The sequence below is a fragment of the Neltuma alba genome, unplaced genomic scaffold (assembly GCF_004799145.2).
Source record: "Neltuma alba isolate B1F8T4 unplaced genomic scaffold, ASM479914v2 tig00010980_pilon, whole genome shotgun sequence".
Lineage (NCBI taxonomy): Eukaryota > Viridiplantae > Streptophyta > Magnoliopsida > Fabales > Fabaceae > Neltuma > Neltuma alba.
In genome coordinates this window covers 283-20654 of record NW_021635742.1, presented here as the reverse complement: position 1 = coordinate 20654, position 20372 = coordinate 283, and the positions used below count along the sequence as shown (strand labels likewise).

General features: G+C 30.1%; 1 protein-coding gene across 1 annotated transcript; it reads right to left on the bottom strand.

Moving 5' to 3' along the window:
• Positions 1-16661: 16661 nt before the first annotated feature.
• Positions 16662-19963, bottom strand: LOC114760464 (uncharacterized WD repeat-containing protein C17D11.16-like). Its single transcript, XM_028949721.1, has 12 exons — positions 19920-19963; positions 19771-19832; positions 19609-19671; positions 18896-18957; positions 18669-18765; positions 18196-18270; positions 17886-17984; positions 17622-17762; positions 17502-17531; positions 17353-17415; positions 17065-17142; positions 16662-16988 (listed from the first exon to the last, which is right to left on the bottom strand). The coding sequence occupies exons 3-12, from the start codon at positions 19648-19650 to the stop codon at positions 16932-16934; spliced, it is 744 nt and encodes a 247-aa protein (XP_028805554.1). The 5' UTR covers positions 19651-19671; positions 19771-19832; positions 19920-19963; the 3' UTR covers positions 16662-16931.
• Between the last annotated feature and the right edge of the window lie 409 nt (positions 19964-20372).

The following is a 20372-nucleotide window of genomic DNA, read 5'->3' as shown; positions in this document are numbered from 1 at the left end:
CCGCCGGAGCTCCGCCACCTCGGCTGCCAGCCGTCGGAGCTCCGGCGGCCGGATTCCGGCCATTGCCGGCGGCCTTCCTTTATTTTTTTTTTAAACTGTTTTTTTTTAATTGGGGGGAAGTGAGGTTGGGGGGATTTGATCCCCCAACCTCATGCTTCCCAAAATTAGGAATGACATTGAGCCAACAAATTTTTGCTAATATTATAATACAAAAAAAAATAAGTTAACTCATTTACTCTTGTTCCAAGTGATAACAATAATACATTTAAAAATAACAAGTTCTGATTATAAAATAACAAGTCTGGGATTAAAATTTAACAACACGTTTTTTTTATAACAACACACTCTGTTTCAGGTGATAACAACAATATATTTGGAAATAACAGGTTCTGATTATAAAATAACAAGTCTGGAATTAAAATTTAACAGCATCTTTTTTTTATATAACAACACATTTTATTCCAAGTGATAACAACAATACATTTGAAAATAACAAGTTCTGATTATAAAATAAGAAATCTAAAATTAAAATTTAACAACACATTTTTTTATAACAATTAATTATTTTATACTTTTGAAAAATAAATTATTTATAACTTATAAAAAGTATTTTAAATCTATTTAATTTGCTAAAAAATAATTTTTATCTCCAATTTATAATCAGAACTTGAAGTGTAATTTATTATAGATTAAAAATACTTTTTTATTGTTCAAATTTATAAATAAAATTTAGGGAAAATGACAACACACTTTTTAATTTTTTTAAAAAAATTTTAATCTATATATCTATACAACTCATTATAAATCAAACTACTTCTTATAAATTATAAATAGTACAATTTATTGTAGATTAAAAATACTTTTTGATTGCTTAAATTTATAAATGAAATTTATCTCTAATTTATAATTAAAAATACTTTTTTTTCTTTAAATATAAAAACTATTTTAATATTTAAAGAATGAAATAATAAATTATACTATAATATTTAAATACTTAATAATAAATTTTAATATTTAAAGAATGAAATAATATAAAAATTTATACTATGATTTATAGATTAAAAATACTTAATTATAAATGCTTTATAATTTATAAGAAGTAGTTTGATTTATAATGAGTTGTATAGATATATAGATTAAAAAGTATTTTTTAGAAAAAATAAATATATTAAAAATATTTTTATAAGTTATAAATAATTTATTTTCCAAAATCATAATATAAATAATTTTCTAAAAAAACGTGTTGTTAAATTTTAATTCCAGACTTGTTATTTTATAATCAGAACCTGTTATTTCCAAATGTATTGTTGTTATCACCTGAAACAGAGTGTGTTGTTATAAAAAAAACGTGTTGTTAAATTTTAATCCCAGACTTGTTATTTTATAATCAGAACTTGTTATTTTCAAATGTATTGTTGTTATCACCTGCAACAGAGTGTGTTGTTATAAAAAAAAAACGTGTTGTTAAATTTTAATCCCAGACTTATTATTTTATAATCAGAACTTGTTATTTTCAAATGTATTATTGTTATCACCTGGAACAAGAGTAAATGAGTTAACTTATATTTTTTTTTTGTATTATAATGTTAGCAAAAATTTGTTGGGGGATCAAATCCCCCCAACCTCACTTCCCCCCAATTTAAAAAAAAAATAGTTTCAAAAAAAAATAAAGGAAGGCCACCAGCAATGGCCGGAATCCGGCCGCCGGCATCGGAGCTCCGGGGGCTGGCAGCCGAGGTGGCAGAGCTCCGGCGCTGGCGGCCGGATTCCGGCGAGGCAGTGGTGTTCTTTTTTGAAAAAAAATTAAAGAGGGGTATTTTGGTAATTTGGCCATGATTTCATAATTGCAAATTGGGACCGGGTCCTTGTGAGCAATTTCTCAAATTCAGGGTCCCTGATTGCCATTTTATATATTGAGGGGTCTTTATTTGCAATTTTTTCATCTTTTTTTTATACAACCTCCTACCTCGTTTGTAGTTTACAAATCGGAAGTAGTAAGATATTTTAAACTAAATTATGTGACTTTAAAAGAACAGCTAAAAGTAGTTATAATAATAAATAAGTAAAAATTAATTTTTTTTAAATATACTCTTATTTAATAAGACAACAAATAAAAGAAAGAAATACTAATAACAAGATAAATAATGAAAGAGAATATAGTATGAGTTAAAAAAAACAAAGAGAGAAAATAAAAAATTAACTAGGGATAAAATTGATAAAAACACATTCAAGTATGATCTTATAAAAAGGATCAAACCAATTCAATTTTTAAGATCTTATCAAAAGAACCAGATGGAGTATTAATTTTGTTTAAAAAGTTAATAACTTTTCAACTTTAACCATATTTAACGCATACTCTGTATTTTAGTGATTTGTTTCAATAAACAGTAAATAAAAGGTACAATTGTTGGAAAACAAATGAAAGGTACAATTAAAATTTAAATGTAACTTACAAAGAGGTTAAGAAAACCCTTCTCATCCTTACAAAATAGAACCAATGAATTTTCAGATAAGTTTTTATAACTTTCCGATAAAACAGATTAATATAAACAAAAAATATAAAAAAAATTATTGTGAGTTCTACAATTTATAAATTATAAACAATACTGTTTTCGTCCCTAACAATAAAACCTAATGTGCAACACATGATTCATGCCCAATTTCTAAAGTCAAATATCTTCTTGATAATACCTCTAGCCCTAAATAAGTAAATATATGATTCCCTTTATAGTGCAATTGGCATGAGTCAGGTTGGCTTGATTGGACCAATCCAGTTTCTTTTGGTAAAAATATAGAATAACCTTGAAAAGTAAAGTTTTTATATAAATATTTCGGAATAAAGATACAGTATCACACACACACACACATATATATATATAGGGAAAATGGCAATTAGGTCCCACTCAAGAAAATTAAATACAAAAAAAGAAATCATAAAATTATTTTAAAGTCCCAAAAAAATTTTTGCATTAAATTTTATTTATTCACTTACCAAATTACCCTTCTTTTTTTTTTTTAAGTTTGTATTGACAACTGAAAGAGCAGTGGTTGACAACTCAGGATACAAGGATTGACAACTATCGTGGCTAGTTTGACAACTTATAGTGTAATATGCTGAGAAAATATGTTGTCAAACCAGTCGTGATAGTTGTCAATCCTTGCACCTTGAGTTGTCAACCACTGCTCTTTCAGTTGTCAATACAAATTTTAAAAAAGAAGAAGAATGGTAACTTGGTAATTAAACAAATAAAATTTATTACAAAAAAGTCCCTTGAAACTTCAGAATAATTTTATGATTTCAAGGGACTTTTTTGTATTTAATTCTCTTGGGACCTGTCTCCCATATATATACTCCTCCGGTCCTTATTATAAGACCCCATTTGACTTTTTATTTGGTCCTAATTATAAGACCCCAATCCATTTTATCTTTTATATTTATGCATTTTTTTCCAAGATAATCCTTCTAATAATGATAGTTTTAGCCAATATACTTAATTAACAAGGATATTTTAGGAATGACAACACTTATTTATTATAAATAACCAACTTAACTTACTTCCTTAATCTCCTCAAATAAGTTAATTGGGTCTTATAATTAGGACCGGAGGAGTATATATATATATGAGATCAGTTCTAATATGGTAGTATTATTTGTGGGTAGGATTTTGCGGAGCGCGTGATGTCCTAGGCCATTGCTTGGAAGCGGGGGAAAAAAAGAAAAAAAGAGGCGAATAGTTTTGAAGTATTTTTTTAAGAGAGAAAAAATTAGAAACATCGAGAACCGCTAGGAGTCAGACGATAGGGAGGCTTGGTGAGATATAAACCTTGTTTGACATGTTACAAATAATTTACTTAAAACTTTCTTATATAAAATATTGGCCTGAACAAAATTTTAGGTACAAATTTCAAATATAATATATAACAATAAAAATGGAAGGATGACAAGTGAAGACAGTAAAAATTGCAAAATTTCAAATCAGAATTTGTTAAAACATTTAACAGGTTTTGATAATTTTCAAATAATAATAATACGTTTTTATAAACACACCTGATTTGAGATTTTATAATTTTAATGATTTTTTAAATCATTTTTCCATTAAAAAAATCCCAATATTCATAGTTCATAAATAGGCAGAATTTTTACAAAATCAAAATTTCAAAGAGATGTGAATAATTTATTATATCTTTCTTACCCTTCTAATTAGATCATCACTCTATTTTTTTTTAATAAGCAACAACTATCATTCCCTTCTTATCCATAAATATAAGTAACATTTGCAAAAAATTTTAAATTTTTGTAAAAAATTATTTATTTTAATGCTCAATATATTCATTATCTCATTTTCCAAACCATCATCTCTCCATCACATGTTATTCCTCTTTCATAATTATTTTTATTTTAATAACTTTCTTAATCAATTTCTTACACTTTTTTCTGCTCTAATTAAATGTATTTTGAAAAAAAATATTTTAATTTTTACATATTTATTGTTTTAAACAAATTTTATCTAACTTTTTTATCCATATAATTGAGTCCCAGGATGGTTATAAGAACAGAGGAAAAGAGTATCCATGCATCGTATCATACTGTGTGGTCCCCACAATAGCTTCCCTGCGCCTTTTCTCCACCTCACCTTCCACCTCCCTTTATTTACCTTCAACGCTAAGCCTCACTGCTTCCTACCTCATCGCTCTGCTGCTATTATTATTACTAGTCAAGAGACAAATTTTAAATTAATACATAAAATTAAATATAATATTTTAATTGAAACTGCAACAGAAATAATATCTATGTATAATTAATTTATGAACTTCGTGACAATATAATTCATGATATCGCGTATGTTTATGGGTTGGCGGAAAAAAGCATGTTTGAGTAAAATACATAATAATTGATATTTAAAATTATATTGTCAAGAAATTTTTGCATCATAATTACTTCAAAGTAAAGGCATCCAATTTTCTTAAAAAAAGGAAATCGGTTAAAATTTCCTGATTAAAAATTTAATTTTTTAAAGCACCCAGAATTTATTTAAGGACTCAAGTACAACATATCTTTTACAGGCGCAGCTCTTTTTCAAGCTAGTATGTATATTTATGTGATAAATTTAACAAAATGACTTATATTAAAAATACAAAAAAAAAATTATTTCTGTCTATAAACAACATGAGAGGAGTAAGGTCAGTGTTTAGAGTTTGACGAAATAAATTTCGAACGTATAATATTTATTTAATTTGAAAAATTATTAAAATGAATGTAAGTGCGTAGATTATTTATTATTTGACTTGATTGGGTAATGACAATGAAGCATCTAGATTTTGCTTGTTAGATCCAACTCATGGCAAGGCTTTTCCTGGTTATTACAATCATTTTAATTTTTCGGAAAAGAATCCATTAAATGTCAGCCACAAGTTGAAGTTGTGTGCCGTTGGGGAAAAGGTGTTCTTTTTTTTAAATAATTGTATTATTGTGTATGTGCTCGTGTATTCAATATTATAATAGATTATATTAATTATAAAGATAAATATATTTAAAATTCCAAATAAAATTTTTTTTAATGATAACTTAATATGTTTATATCAAAATTTAAAAGGGTTTTTTTTAATCGTTCAGAGTTTACTTATTAAATATTTAGATCAAGAATATTTTATTTTCCAAACTTATTCAGATACGTAAAGTGGGGCACAGATGTGCCTTCAAGATATCATATTCCCTTCAAGGCTGGCCAAAGGACACGGATCACCTTCTCACCACCTTTCTCCATCCTTATTTAATAATATACTTTTGTTCCTTTGTTTTTTTATTATTTATATCACAAATAATAAATCTCATTTTCAAATTCATTGCAATGGTACATAAGATCTAATCTATTAATTTATAGTTTGCAAAAAAAAAATCTAATAAGCTATAAATAGTATGACTCAATTTCAGACTTTGTGTAATCTCTTGGGCTAAATTATAACATAAAGTTTATAAAAACATCATGTTATCTATTTTTTTATAAATAATCTTTTTGTCCCCATATGAAGTTACATATTCATTGTATAGTCAATATAATAATATATTAATATAAAATTTATAAAAGATTATATTTTTTATAAGTGATCAGGACAATAACTTATTTTAAATTTGATGATAGGTACACAATTGATTATTTTTTGTTTTGATTTTTTTTCGTTCCCTTTATAACTCAATAAAAAAAAAATAACAACAACAGTGCTTGGTTAGGTTTCTGTAGAGAGGTAGTTAGGATAGAATCACATGACACAATAGACAGCTTTTTATTACTGTTGTTTTTGCTGTTATTATTATATTTTAATTTTAATGCGTGTATATATATATATATATATATATATTTGGTTGGTTTGGGAATTATTGTGAGCCAGGAAAAAGAGAGGGAGATCCAAAGAGTGAACAGAGACCTCTAGTTTGTTTGAGGGGTTGGGGGAAAGAAGCAATTAGTATGGGAAATTGATGACGCTTCCACATGGGCCTCTGATCATCATTGCCAAACTTTTATATATATATATATATATATATATATATATATATTCACCTAAGCTTTGCATGACTTCTCCAATGCCCCTTGTTCCACTTGATGCTCCATTAAGTTTGGCTCTGCCATATATGTTTACTAATAAGAAAAAGTGTGTTAATGGGATGATACAGGATCGGGACACTCCTGTCTCGTGTCTCATCTTAAAAAAAATTACCAGATAGAATTTTTGTTCCGTATTCTATCTTATTTTGACTGAGTTTTTACTTCCAATTAGATAAGGTCTCATGCTTGTAAGAGTTCAAATAAGCCGCATTATTAATGACTTATGGTGTAACTTCTTACTAATTTTATGTTTTATAATGAATTTTTTTATTACCACTCAGTGTCTGCATCTTTTTTTAATATTATTACCAGCTATACGAGCAAACAAGTAGTTCGGATTGAGACTTTGCAATCAGAATACCTCTCAGCAGGAGTTTTTTCTATCAAGGTGGGATTCGAACTCTGTTCATCTACTTTGTAGTCTAGTTAATCCACTGATAGACCAAGTGCCTTGAGTTTTATGTTTTATAATGATGATCCCATGTCCATGCACAATACCGTGAAAGTGAAAGGCAATTAATATTATCTTATATCCAACTTTAATATGTGAGTAGGATGTGTAAACTTAAATTTTAATTCTTTAAATAAATAAAGTATTTATTTAAATTATATATAATGAAAATAATATGAGTGAGACAAATAACATTGCATGTAAACAAATTAAATCAGGGCAAAAAAAGAGGGAAAAAACAGAGCATGTGCAGAACGTTTTACACATTGAACTTAATTTATATCTAATTTTTTTAATAATTTCTTTTAAGTTGATTATATGTTGCTGATTAAAGTAATAAAATTTATGCAACTAGATATTTCAATAGTCGATAGATGAACACGTACTTAGATATTGAGATTGTTTTCTATGATTTTGTTTATCTTTAAAGGAATTAATCCGAACATGTTCTAGGCACTCGCATCTATGTGCCTCCTCCTATAGCAAACATGGGGCCCTTCCAAACCATCATGTATTTCTCTTCTATCCTCTTTTTAAGTCTAAGTCCAAGATTGGCTTGTGATATAATGAATTTTCGTTTATTTAACTGCTTAGAAATATAATTTCATAAGAATATAAGACATAAATCATACGTGAAAAGTAAAATCATTTGATAAAACATTTTACCAAGAGCAATATGTGTGTATTTAATTTTACAAATGAATTTATTCGAATGGATAATCCGACTTGTATTTTCAAGTAGTAGCTCTAACTGCACTTCTCTTTGTTTTTGTTACTATACCTCCAATTTTAAATATAAAATCTATTTTATAGTGTAAAAGAATATTATTTTTTTATTCATTTCAAAACTTCCATGATCTCTTCTCAAAACAAACATGAATCTTTCCATTTATTTGGCTCTCACACTCAATTACTTATGGGAACTTTTCATTTCTTCTTCTTCTTCTTTCTTCTTTTTTACGTAATAAACCTGTCTTCTCTTCTCTATTCCTATTCAGAAAAATTGAAACTTACTACTAAAACAAGATCAAAATATTTAGAAGACTCTTCTAACCAAATACATGATTGTCAGTAAAAGTTGGTTTTTCTCCAAATCCAAATTTGCACCCCAAAGTTTGCAATTCAGTGAGCTACAGCTAGATAGAAGGTGGCAATATCTTTTTTCACCAAAATAGCTTTTTCACTTATTATTATTATTATTTAATACTCCCTCCAATTCTAAATATAAGATAGATGAGTTTATCTTGATCCTAAATATCATATCTCAATTTTTTTTGTCCCTTGAATTTATAATTTTTTTAGAGGAAATTACTACCAATCCCCAAAAAAGAATATAATTACTAAAAAAATCACACTAACAAGTGATTAGCATGAAACTTGTTGTCATTTTTTACACTAAAACTTTTTATTAACTAGTTATGAAATTTTTACTAATTACATTAGCTTAACTAATTTTTTTATTCTCTCTGAATGAGTTATCAAGCTCCAATATTGAAAATATGAAGAAGTAATAACGTTTGCCTTTTCATTAAAAAAAATAATAATAACGTTTGCTTTCTATAGATAGGTGGCTAGGACTGAATCACATGAGACTCACTAAAGGAAGTTTTTTTTTAATATTTTGATTTTAATGTTTTTTACTATTTTAGGTAAAGGAATTATTGTGAGCCATAAAAAAGATATTAGGAGATGGAGAGAGTGAATAGAGACCTCAAGTTTATGGGGTGGGGGAGAGACCCAACAAGTATGGGCAACATGATGAAATGTTCACATGGGTTGTGTGATGAACTCAATCAACATCATCCCCAAACTTCGATATCTTTCCCTAAGTTTGCATATGACCTTGGCCGCATCACTGTTTTGTTCTCCACTTGATCCCCCCCAATCAGTTCCCCTTTTGGACTTGCTTCATATTTTAAATATTTCCTTATTAGAATTATATAAATAGCCTAATTTAGGAAATTATAGCTATTTAAGCCACGTAAAGCTAATTCACATGATCAAGGTGAGGTGGAATGTAGGCAGATATTAAGAGTTTTGAATTCTTCTAATGTATTAAACTAGAGCGAATGAAACTTAGGATGGGTTACACTATTTATAAACTACTCCTCCGGTCCTAATTATAAGACCCAATTGACTTATTTGAGGAAATTAAGGAAGTAAGTTAAGTTGGTTATTTATAATAAATAAGTATTGTCATTCCTAAAATATCCTTGCTAATTAAGTATATTGGCTAAAACTATCATTATTAGAAGGATTATCTTGGAAAAAAAATGCATAAATATAAGAGACAAAATAGATTGGGTCTTATAATTAGGACCAAATAAAAGTCAAATTGGGTCTTATAATAAGGACCGGAGGAGTATATATACAGATTATATATATATATATATTGTAATTTTACCAATAATCCTATGGGAAGGGACTTGGATAGCTTAAGTATAAGATTTTGAGTTTGAATCCGTGTGAACATAGGAAGTGTTGTTGGGAAACTTATCATTAGTTGGATTCAACAATGCTTAAATCTAACCTAATCAGATAGTCATATTTAAAAAAATAATTTTTTATAATTTCACATGGAGAAGACTTATATACTCAAACCCATATATTTAATATACTTTAATCATAAAATCAAATTCCAATGGAAGTTTTGGATTTAAAAGTGAGTTATAACTATGCTAATAATAAAAGTTAGTTACGGAATAAACAATGCATGGAATGAATTTACATATCCTGATTTTTCGGGAATAAAATATCTTAGTTGTGTAAGCCTAATTAGATGAAGTTATATAAATATTGATATATTTGACAAGGTTGGCCATGGTACCATCAAATTCAATGATAATCTAATAAGTTGAAAATGAAATGCAGCGGACACAGCTGTAGATTTCCAACCTTAGTGTTTCTATGTCTAAAATCTGACATTTGCCAGTCCATAGCTTCGTTGGATTTGAGTTATTTAGACGTAACCCACATCCTTATCAAATTTGTCACCCCATCTAAATAAATATGCATTAATTTTTATTAAAACTGAACCATTTTGGGTATACGTAGATTCTATTTGCTTGGTTGGTTCGTCCACAGGAAATTAGAGCACCGATCAGACTCCGATCACATTATACAGCAAATACAATAAAGAGAAAGAAAAGAAAGATGAGAGAACATACGTCTGTTTGAGCCCTAATTCATCAAGTATCGATTAGATACAACCCAACGAAAACAAGTCATGGGCAAATGTTGCCGGAGACTCGGAGTGATTTAGCCTAAATAATGCTAAGCGTCTTCTAAGTCTTACTTAAATACGAGGGTTTATGTTTGATATTATGTGAATATAATGAGTGCGTGAGTTTCTTTTATTAGGTGAAGAATGGCGTAAAAAGATAAATCATGAGCAAAACATTTTACAATTCACACACGGAACTTGGTTTATCTTTAATTTTTATATAATTTTTTTAACCTGATTATAAATCGTTGATTGAAGTAACAAGATTATATATACTACCTCCGGTCCTAATTATAAGATCCAGTTAACTAATTTGAAGAAATTAAGAAAGTTGGTTAAATTAGTTAACCGTTAAAAAATAGCACCTGTTTTCCAAAAATACCCTCATCAAATTTTTAAAAATATCCTGCACGATCGCGAGCCCTTTTTCCGACCACGCGAACCCTCAGTTTTACAGCACCTAATCAGATCTCTCTCTGTACTTCAATTTCCAATTTCTGCTTTGTAATTTCAGTTTATAAATTTAAATATTTTTCGTTGCTATTTAAACAGGAACGGTTAAAATTTAACAATTTGAGCCATTTATATATTTATTTAATAATTTAAAAGTGTATTAATATGTTTATAAAATATTAAAACTGACCTAATCAAATTTTAATTCAAAAATGAGAAGTGGAGAGAGGAAGTAAAATTTTTCCATATGTGATTATTATGGTAGTATTTGATTATAGTTAATGTAATACAAGTAAGGATAGTTTGGAAAAAAAATAAATAAATATAAGAGACAAAATAAATTAAAATCTTATATTTAGAACTAAACTAAAAATCAAATTGAGTTTTATAATTAGAAGCAGAGGTAGTATTATTTTTTTAAATCTCAATTGGAATGAAGTCACAATATATTTTTGAAGCTCAAGTCCATGTGCCTCCTTCGACGGTAAACGTGGGGCCCTGCCACTGTTAGTGCCAGGGTTGGTAAAACGGGCCAACCCGTGAGTTGCGGGTTAGCCCGTGGCGGATTGTGGGTTATTTGGGTCGGGCTCAAAGGGCCCGTTTTCTGACGGGTTGGTATTCTGCCAACCCTAACCCACTAAGGTGAGTTGGCGGGTCAACCCACCAACCCGTCAGATTTTTTTTTTAAAAAAAAAATTCTTATAAATAATCAAAAATTTAAAAAAATCAGAAATGATTTAAAGTATTACAAGCATTCACACAAAATTACAATACATTAAAATACAAAATATACAATTGTTCAAAGTTCAAACTCCAAACATGATAAAGCACAAGTTCAAATATAAATTTTTCCTACCTTTCCGGCCCATCTCCTAATATTTTAATATATATATAAATTAATAAAAAAAATTAGGCGGGTTGGCGGGTTCACGACTGACCCATGGCGAGCTCGGATTGTGGCGGTGTGGGCTCATATTTTTCAGGTGGTGGTGAGTTGACCAAAGGCCAACCCTAACCCGCCTCTTTTGGCGGGTTGACGGGTTTAACCAGCGGGTTCAACCCATATTACCGGCTCTAGTTAGTGCGTGTAGATTTTCCCCCTTTCATTTTGGGTCCAAGTTTGGTTTGTGGTTATTATGCATTTTTGTTTATCTTATCTTGTTTAGAAAGACAATCTCATGATAAGAACTTGACGGATGGAATATAGAAAAGGAAAAAAAAAATTGAAGATCAATCAAAAGACTTAGAAATATTTTGTTTTAAATTCTTCTAATTTTCTAAAAGGATAATATTCTTAAATATCTCAGAAGTATATATAAAGCAGCATTCAGCACCTAAAAGTTTTTTTAAGCTCTTATATATCTTGAAAGTGTTATTCGTAACATTTCTATCATGAACTATTATCCACCATTTAGTTTAATCACTAAAAACACTGGTCAAATTGTATAATTCAACAGTCAAATTTAACGATAGATAATAGCCATGGTATTTTTGCTATGAAAATAACTTTCAAAGCATATAAGAGTTAAAAAAAAAAATTTCAGGTGCTAGGTGCTCTTTCGTGAATACCTTTAGGATATTTAAGCACCTTATCTCTTCTTTAAATATTTGTATCTTTTAAATTAGATAAAAGTGTAGGTTTGATTCTCTCACTTTAGATAATGTTTTATATTTTAACTAGACCCTTTAATTTAAAAAAAGTATCTTTTTAATCCTCTAACTCTATTTCTATTCATATTAGATTATGATTTTTTTCAAAACAATCATTCTTATCTTAAAAATTAAATTTAACATGTCAGTATTTAGAATATTTCATCAACATTTAAAATATAATTTCAGTAATTTTTTTTAGTAAAACATTAAGTGTACACTATTACTATAAAATTATTTTACAAGTGATTTTATTAGTATTAATCAAATCATCCTAAAGAGAAAAATTATTTCTCAAGTTACCAACAAAAAGGTCCGCACTTATCAAGTGAAGTGGTTGACTTTTCACTATTAGGCAGCCGTCTAGAGGAGGTGCCAACATTCACCTCGTCTGGTATAGGGTAAGAGCTATTATTAATCTACTATGCAATGAAAGAAAGTAAATTATAAAATCTATAGATTGTTATATTATTTACATTAAGATTACAGAAAATAAAATAAAGAGTTTAGGTAAAAATCTATTCATCAAATATTGGTGAATGTACTTTGATATCATAATGTTCACTTGAGTGTAAAAATAAGACTCATGAAGATTCCAATAGGCTACAAAAATACCATGATTGTTAATTTAAGCAGACGTTAATAATTTTTTTAATTACATTAAGATTACAAGAAAATAAAATAAAGAGGTTAGGTAAAAATCTATTCATGAAATATTCATGAATGTACCTTGATACCATAATGTTCACTTGAGTGTAAAAATAAGACTCATGAAGATTCCAAATAGGCTGCAAAAATACCATAATCATTAATTTAAGCACACGTTAATAATTTTTTTAACCGCAGGTCCCATATTCTTTTATGTTCTAAAAGTTAACCAATGTTTGCTTGAATTAATGGCCATGACTTTTGTGCATCTTTTTGAAATATTAATGAGTATTTTTGCATCCAAGTGAATATTATAATGTCAGGTGCATATTTACAAATTGCTTTATAAGTATATTTGTACCTTAAATCTAAAATAAAACCATGGCAAGAAAAAGGGACAAATCACATGCAAAACGTTGTAGACATCGAACTTCTTGGTTTAATTTATCTGTAATTCTTTTATAATTTATACGTGATTACGCATATAAAGCTGCTTGGAGTGCACAAATTGCAGACGACCAGCTAGCTAGATATTTTTATGAAGAATATGAGAGGAGGGAACAATAATTGAAAGTGAGGAAACCAAACATGTCGTTTGACAGATGAGAATGTACTTTGTGTTTTGTATCTGATTGAGACTGTTTTCTGATCATTTATATCCTTATGGGCATTGAATCCAAACATGTTTTTGACTCTGCACTCCTTTGCACCTCTTTCTATTTGCAAACATGGGGCCCTCCATTCTAATTATATGTCTCTTGATATTTCCATATCATTTTCAGTCCAAAGCTGCTTTGTGATTAATATGATCCTTTTTCCTTTATTTTGATTTTTTTTTAAGAAATGTGAAGGTTGGTTTGTACTTTTTAAAGTTTCTTTGATCATAAAGATATTATAATATTAAATGTTGGGTTATGTTTTTTTAATCTTCTTTTAATGATGAGCTAGATAACTTTACTCACCCAACCCACTTGACACACTGTTAATCTTTTATTTTTAAATGAGGAATTAAACTCCTTCTGTTCTATATTTATAAATTATAAATATTGCGACTCATTTCAAACTTATAAAAGAATCTCCTATCTACATAAATTTTAACAAGGATATAATAAACATTGCATGATTCCATATTTTTCATGCAGGGGGATTACTTATGAGTGAGACATGACATTTAATTTGATTTAATTAAAAGCCGATTCCTTACTTTTTTAAAAAATTAATAAAGGCACAGTCTTGTGTTTAAAATTATCTTTGTTGTATCAAATCACTTGTATGTTGAAAATTTATGTTAGATCTTGACTTATTTAGGTCAGGTTGAGAAAGACAAGAAGAGTAATAAATCTCTTAACCAATATTTAATGCAATTACATCCTCAAAATTTGAACCCAAAATTACTTGTTAAGTTAGCACAACTTATCTGTGGTTATATTTAAAATTATCCTTTTTGTTACGTATTTAGAAGGGTTAATATAATCTTTGGTCTATAAAATTTGTTCTCATTTTGATTTTAGTCTCTCAAATTTCAAACTATAGGTTTTGGTCTTTCAAAGGGCAAAATAGTTCAAGTTTTTATTAGATTCTAAAAACCAATGTTTTAAATGAAAAGAAACTTAAAAGACCAAAATCTATTATTTGAAATTTGATGGATCAAAACCAAAATAAGGATCAAATTGAAAGATCAAGGTTTGTATTAATCATATTTAAAATTATTTTGACAACACAGTTGAAAAGATATTAACACTAAACGCAGAATGAATTGATTCCACGTAACAACCGACCAAACTGATTGGATGTGTGAAGAAGTGCAAGTGGTTTTCAAGTTGGACAGTAATTTGGGTGAGAAGTTTGAACCAAAACCACAAATTGTGGTGAGAATATCTGACTGGTGAAAAAGAAGCAGCCACAAGATGGCCCAAGAATCTCTCTCTCTCTCTCTCTCTCTCTCACAGACACACACAGAGGGCTTAATTATGAAGGACTCGATCAATCGATCATGCATTTTGTGTGTGTGAGTCTATTTATGGATCCCTCAATGAATCTGAGAAGGGGAATACTTACTATTGTGAAAATGAAATGAAAGAACAATGACGGATTGTGACAATACTTCAGTTGTGAGGCAGATATAGGAGAGGCATTAACTTGGACTGGACATTCCCCAACTTGGCCATTGTTCGTACCACCAGCCCCAAAAATAAAATTTTAAGAAAAAAGAAATTTTATTTTAATGCACATCAAGATATTTACTATCGGTAGCTATAACTAATTCTACTGTTGCGAGCCTCCACTGAAGGGTAAACAGCTAGCCGTGAGATCACTTGGTTAAGAGACCAAGTGAGATAACCACTAGGCCACAACGGCATGGTTTAAGAAAAAGAAAATATACTCTTCTGGTCCTTAATGTAAGACCCATTTAATTAATTTGATTAAATTAAAGAAGTTAGATAAGTTAGTTAATTATAAGAAATGTGACACATTTTTCTTAAAATACCATAATCATCTTTCTTAATACCCTATCTCCCTCTTCTACTTGATTATGGTTGAGAAAGTATTTATAGGGGTAATTTAGAGAAAATTGATAAATATGATAAATGAGTCTTATATTTAGGACCAAAACCAACTCAACAATTAGGTTTTATATTAAAGACCGGAAGAGTATGACTATAACTTTTGCAAAGAGCAAGACTTGAAGAGCCACTTCTCACCCTCTTTACAACACATTAAAAAAAAAATTAGGAAACTTTCCATGCGAAATTAGACGGTCATCTTTGACATGTATTGTTCGAATTATGCTGTTAATATGTACAATATTATTTAATTTATTTGACAATTAGAGTTTAGGTAAAATTTAAAGTTTTAATATATCTTTTATGATGGAAATTGGCGACTAAGTTTTGAGTCGAGCTTTAAGTGGCTCAAGCTTCCTCATAGAGCTTTCAGCTTGACTCTTTACAGGGTCTAGTGCCCATTATATTCACCATGAATTCTCACACAATCACTCCCTCTATGAAACTAGCAAGAAGATTAGACATCTCGTTCTTGTTATGAGAGACTGGATGATCACTTTTGACCATGTGTTTAGAGACGCAAACACGTGTGCCGATCCAGAGTATGCTAAATTACTGCTGATTCCTCCACTTCTTGATCTTTTGGTTTGAGTTACTATTGACTGTTTGATGGCCGAAACTTGTGCAAAACTAGAGGATTATGATTGTTTTTGCGGTGGCTGACGGCACAGCTATGGTTTTTGGGAAAATGAGTAGAGTTTTCTTTTTTTGATCAAAGGTGTCATAGGCCATTTCACAACATAAACAGACACATTGGTTACAAATTATATCATAGTTTTATAGTTATGCCAAACAAACTTTTAATCCCACTTTCACTTTTACACTTTTATTTCCAATTCCTTCAAAAACTATTCCCAAAACGAGGCATCAGGATGAAAGAATATTTTGAGATTTAATGACTTGATTTCTCTTACACGATTTGTCTGGGTCCTTCAAAAACTATTCCCAAAACGAAGCTTGCTATTGTTGTGGAAGTCTCCTGAGTTTATGGTAACCTAATTTAGAGTTGATATACACCAAAGACACGGTGGGCTTTGATTGGATCATGTACAAAGGCTTGCCGAAAGACATACTCAACAAGTGCAACTTAAATTTGGAGTACCATTGCGGAATGATAACCCTGCTAAAACCTAACTTAAATTTCAGATAAAAGAAATCATAAAATGGGAAACAATTAAATATATCAAGTAAGACAAATTAGAAAGCCAAAGAAAACCTACTAGAAACAAAATACAGCCATAATAATAAATTAATAAAATTCTAAATAAATCCTAAATAATATCCTATCATAAATCCTTGCTAAATATCCTTATCCCATTATTTATTTCCTTCCACCATTATTATTTATTTCTTTTCACCATTTGCGAGACCCCGGCATCCAGTAAGGTGTTCCAGACCTGCAAATTTTCAGGTATTACAGTTATTAATTAATGATCTTCAAGAAAATAATACAATAAATTACATTACACTCACTTTCAATTTTCCCTTGTAGCCTCCTATAGCCAACAAGAAAGGATCGTCCTTTGAGAAAGAAATAGAGAAGACAGGTCCCTAACGAAACCGAGAGAAAATGCAAAAAGTTATAACGCATCCATATCAGTATCAGACACTCAGCACTTGAATTGCACTTAAATAGTCATGTCTTGTATTAGTGTCAATAACTCAATAGCAGTATTGCTCGAGTTATTGGACTTATTATATTCAAAGATAAGGCATTCATCGGGGACAATGAAATCGATAGGCAAAAGCCATGTAACTTACTGTCTTAGGATCATAGGATGTTACATGAGACGGTTGTTGGTTTGACAAATCCCAAAGTTTTACCTGCGAAATAAAATAAGCAGTCACTTATGAACTTCCATTATATAAGATACAGACGCAGGATAATAACAAAATGACTTCACAATTACCGTCTTATCCATGGATGCAGTGGCGAGAAGCTGCAAGAAGACATGTCAAGAAAGCACAGTTACACAAGAGCACCCAAGAATTAGGAATTCTGATATGACCAAAAAGTTGAAGATACATACATTAGCTGCTGATATATTATAGGATACTGAGGTAACAGCTTCATCATGCGCGTGAAGAGTGAAAATAGTTGACTGAGATGTTGAATTGGATTGGATAGCACGAACATCGATACCCTTGACAATACCGTTATCAAGACTCACCTAAAATGTAACTTCAAGTCAGGATTGCCCTAGAAAAACCTAATTCCAAACCCATTAAAAATATCATCAAACCCTCATGAAATATGACCATTGAAATATAAGCACTGAATAAAAAGAACAAACCACAAATGAGTGCTCAGCATGTGGATCCCACGCCAAGCTCTCTACGTCAGCTGGAACTGACCACTTAAAGCCAGAATGTGACGGCATCCTTACGTCCTTCTGCTAAGTGTAACAGCATTAGAAACATCGAATTTATAGTGAAAAATAATGGATAAATATATAAACGTACATAAAATCAAGTTTCACGTACTGACATAACTGAGAAACTACAAATGACTTTCAAAAATTCATTCTCTTTCAGCGTATGAATATACAATTATGACATAATAGGAAGACAAAATAGAACTAACTTGAGATAGTAGAACATTACCATGACTACAGTTTTATCAAAAGACCCACTGAGAAGAATTTGTGGTGCATAATGATTCCAAGCAACTGCTTGAACCTGACAGGATAGTTCAAACAGTGAATTTGACAGGCATCAGGATAACTACAAAAGTCCCCTAAATCAATCTTGTAAAATTAAATTACAATATTTCTCCCTCCTTAATAATGTAGAACTTGACCAACAACACCTCAAGAAAGTCTCATTAAACTGTTAGCTATATCTGCATATTTAAATTTAAGAATACTGAAAAATCTAAAGAGTATTGTAGAACACTCCAGGTGATCAAAGTGGATTCATATAAAAATTGTGAGGTGAAGATCATCAAAACCCACCCACTATTCTAAGTAATTGTTCCAAATATGCTTACAGAGGAGGGGAAAAACTTTTTTATAATCAATAAAACATAAGCTAAGAAATTGAGCCAGGTCCTCTTGAGGTTAGTTCTAAGTTCTTGCCTTGTCTGAGTGATGCTCCATCGTCATGTCACATCTCCCAGTAGCCACGTCCCAGAGCTTCACTCGCTTGTCAGCACTAGCACTTGCAAGTATATTCCTGCATTATTGTTTTAGGGAACAGTGTGAGGAGGAAGGATCCCAGAGACCAAAAAATCATAAAAAACTCTTAGAAAAGGCATCCAGAAAAACAAACGCCGAATTATAATTCAAATTGAATGAAGTGGTACTTGTTCCAAGCAAGAGAAAGTACTGAATCAGTATGACTGCCATCCTTGAACTTTTTGGATTTCTGTCACCAAATTGAAAATTTTAACTAAATCAGAGAAATATGCTCATCTAGAGAATTAAAATCCAGTGTTGAAAAAGCTAAATGGACGAACAATAATTCACATATAAAAAGAATCAAAGAAAATACAGAGTTAATCAGATCTTTATCTACACTCAAGAACTCTTTTCTTTAGCGTCTAACTTTTTCAACTTCATATAGGACAAGCATAACATCCAAGCTAAAATAAAACAGCCTTCATCAAAATGCAAGACCATTTCATCGATGTCTATATTCACAGTGTAAAGCCAAAACATCTGTATTTTGATTCGCATCTAGTAATACACATTAGCCAAAGGTTCACCATATGAAGTTCGAAAGCACCAAACATATATATCCATTAATAGGTTTTGTGTCAGAATCCTGATTTCAAAAGGCGCAGATTTGAAGACTCAGTTATCTGAAATTCTGAACATGTATTGCTAAGCTAACTATCACCACATAGTTTCCATACTCGGAAAATGACCACATAGGCATTTTTTCCACCTAGACTCCCATTATAAGCCTTTTCCTATTATTAAATTACAATACTATGTTTCTTTTTAGAGATTAATGTAGCCAAATACGATTTTATGGGGATTCGAAATCCACAATTATCATAAATCTGAAACAAACCTTTCCTTTTTTCTTTTTCTTGGCAAAGCCTCCTAAAACCATACATGGCTTTACTTCATCAACCTGAGAACGACAGAAAATTAAATTTGACTTGGCAAAACAACCTCCCAGTTTGAGCAAATTTATTAGATATTAGTGATCTCATAGACACAATCCACTAACAATATCAAGGTCCCAAATCTCGATGGAAGGTTCATCCTCAAAACCGACAGCAATGAAGTTCCCTGTGAACAAATTGTAATCGCAATTAAGAGAGTCGGTTAAAGTCACAAAGTACATATCAAATGTTATGCCCACAGATAAACAATTACCTAACCATTGAAAAAAATTGTTTAATGGTCTACACCAGCTATGATTAAAAGCACTTATGAGCCTATTCAATCACCTGCAGAACGGAACTAATAGTTGGACTTTTTACTTTAATTCCTCACTTGTGCAGCATACTAAAGTAACAATTATCGCATATAAAAACCATTATTCTGCAAGGTTTGTTTCCCTACAGATACTGAGATTATATTTGGGAAGGGGGAAGGAATAATTCATAAACGAGTGAAGTGCTTTTGCACCACACAAATGTATTTGATAAAAACTAATACGCATGCCTCAAGTATCAATGAAAATGTCAACAGGTCTCACCTCTTTCTCCCCCTTTAAGAGGGGAATCCGACCAAGCTGTGCAGAGTGGACATGCTGTGATTATAATATCATTGCGAATAAACTGGTTTATCTCACTGGAATTCGAGTCCTCAAGTATCAAAACCTGC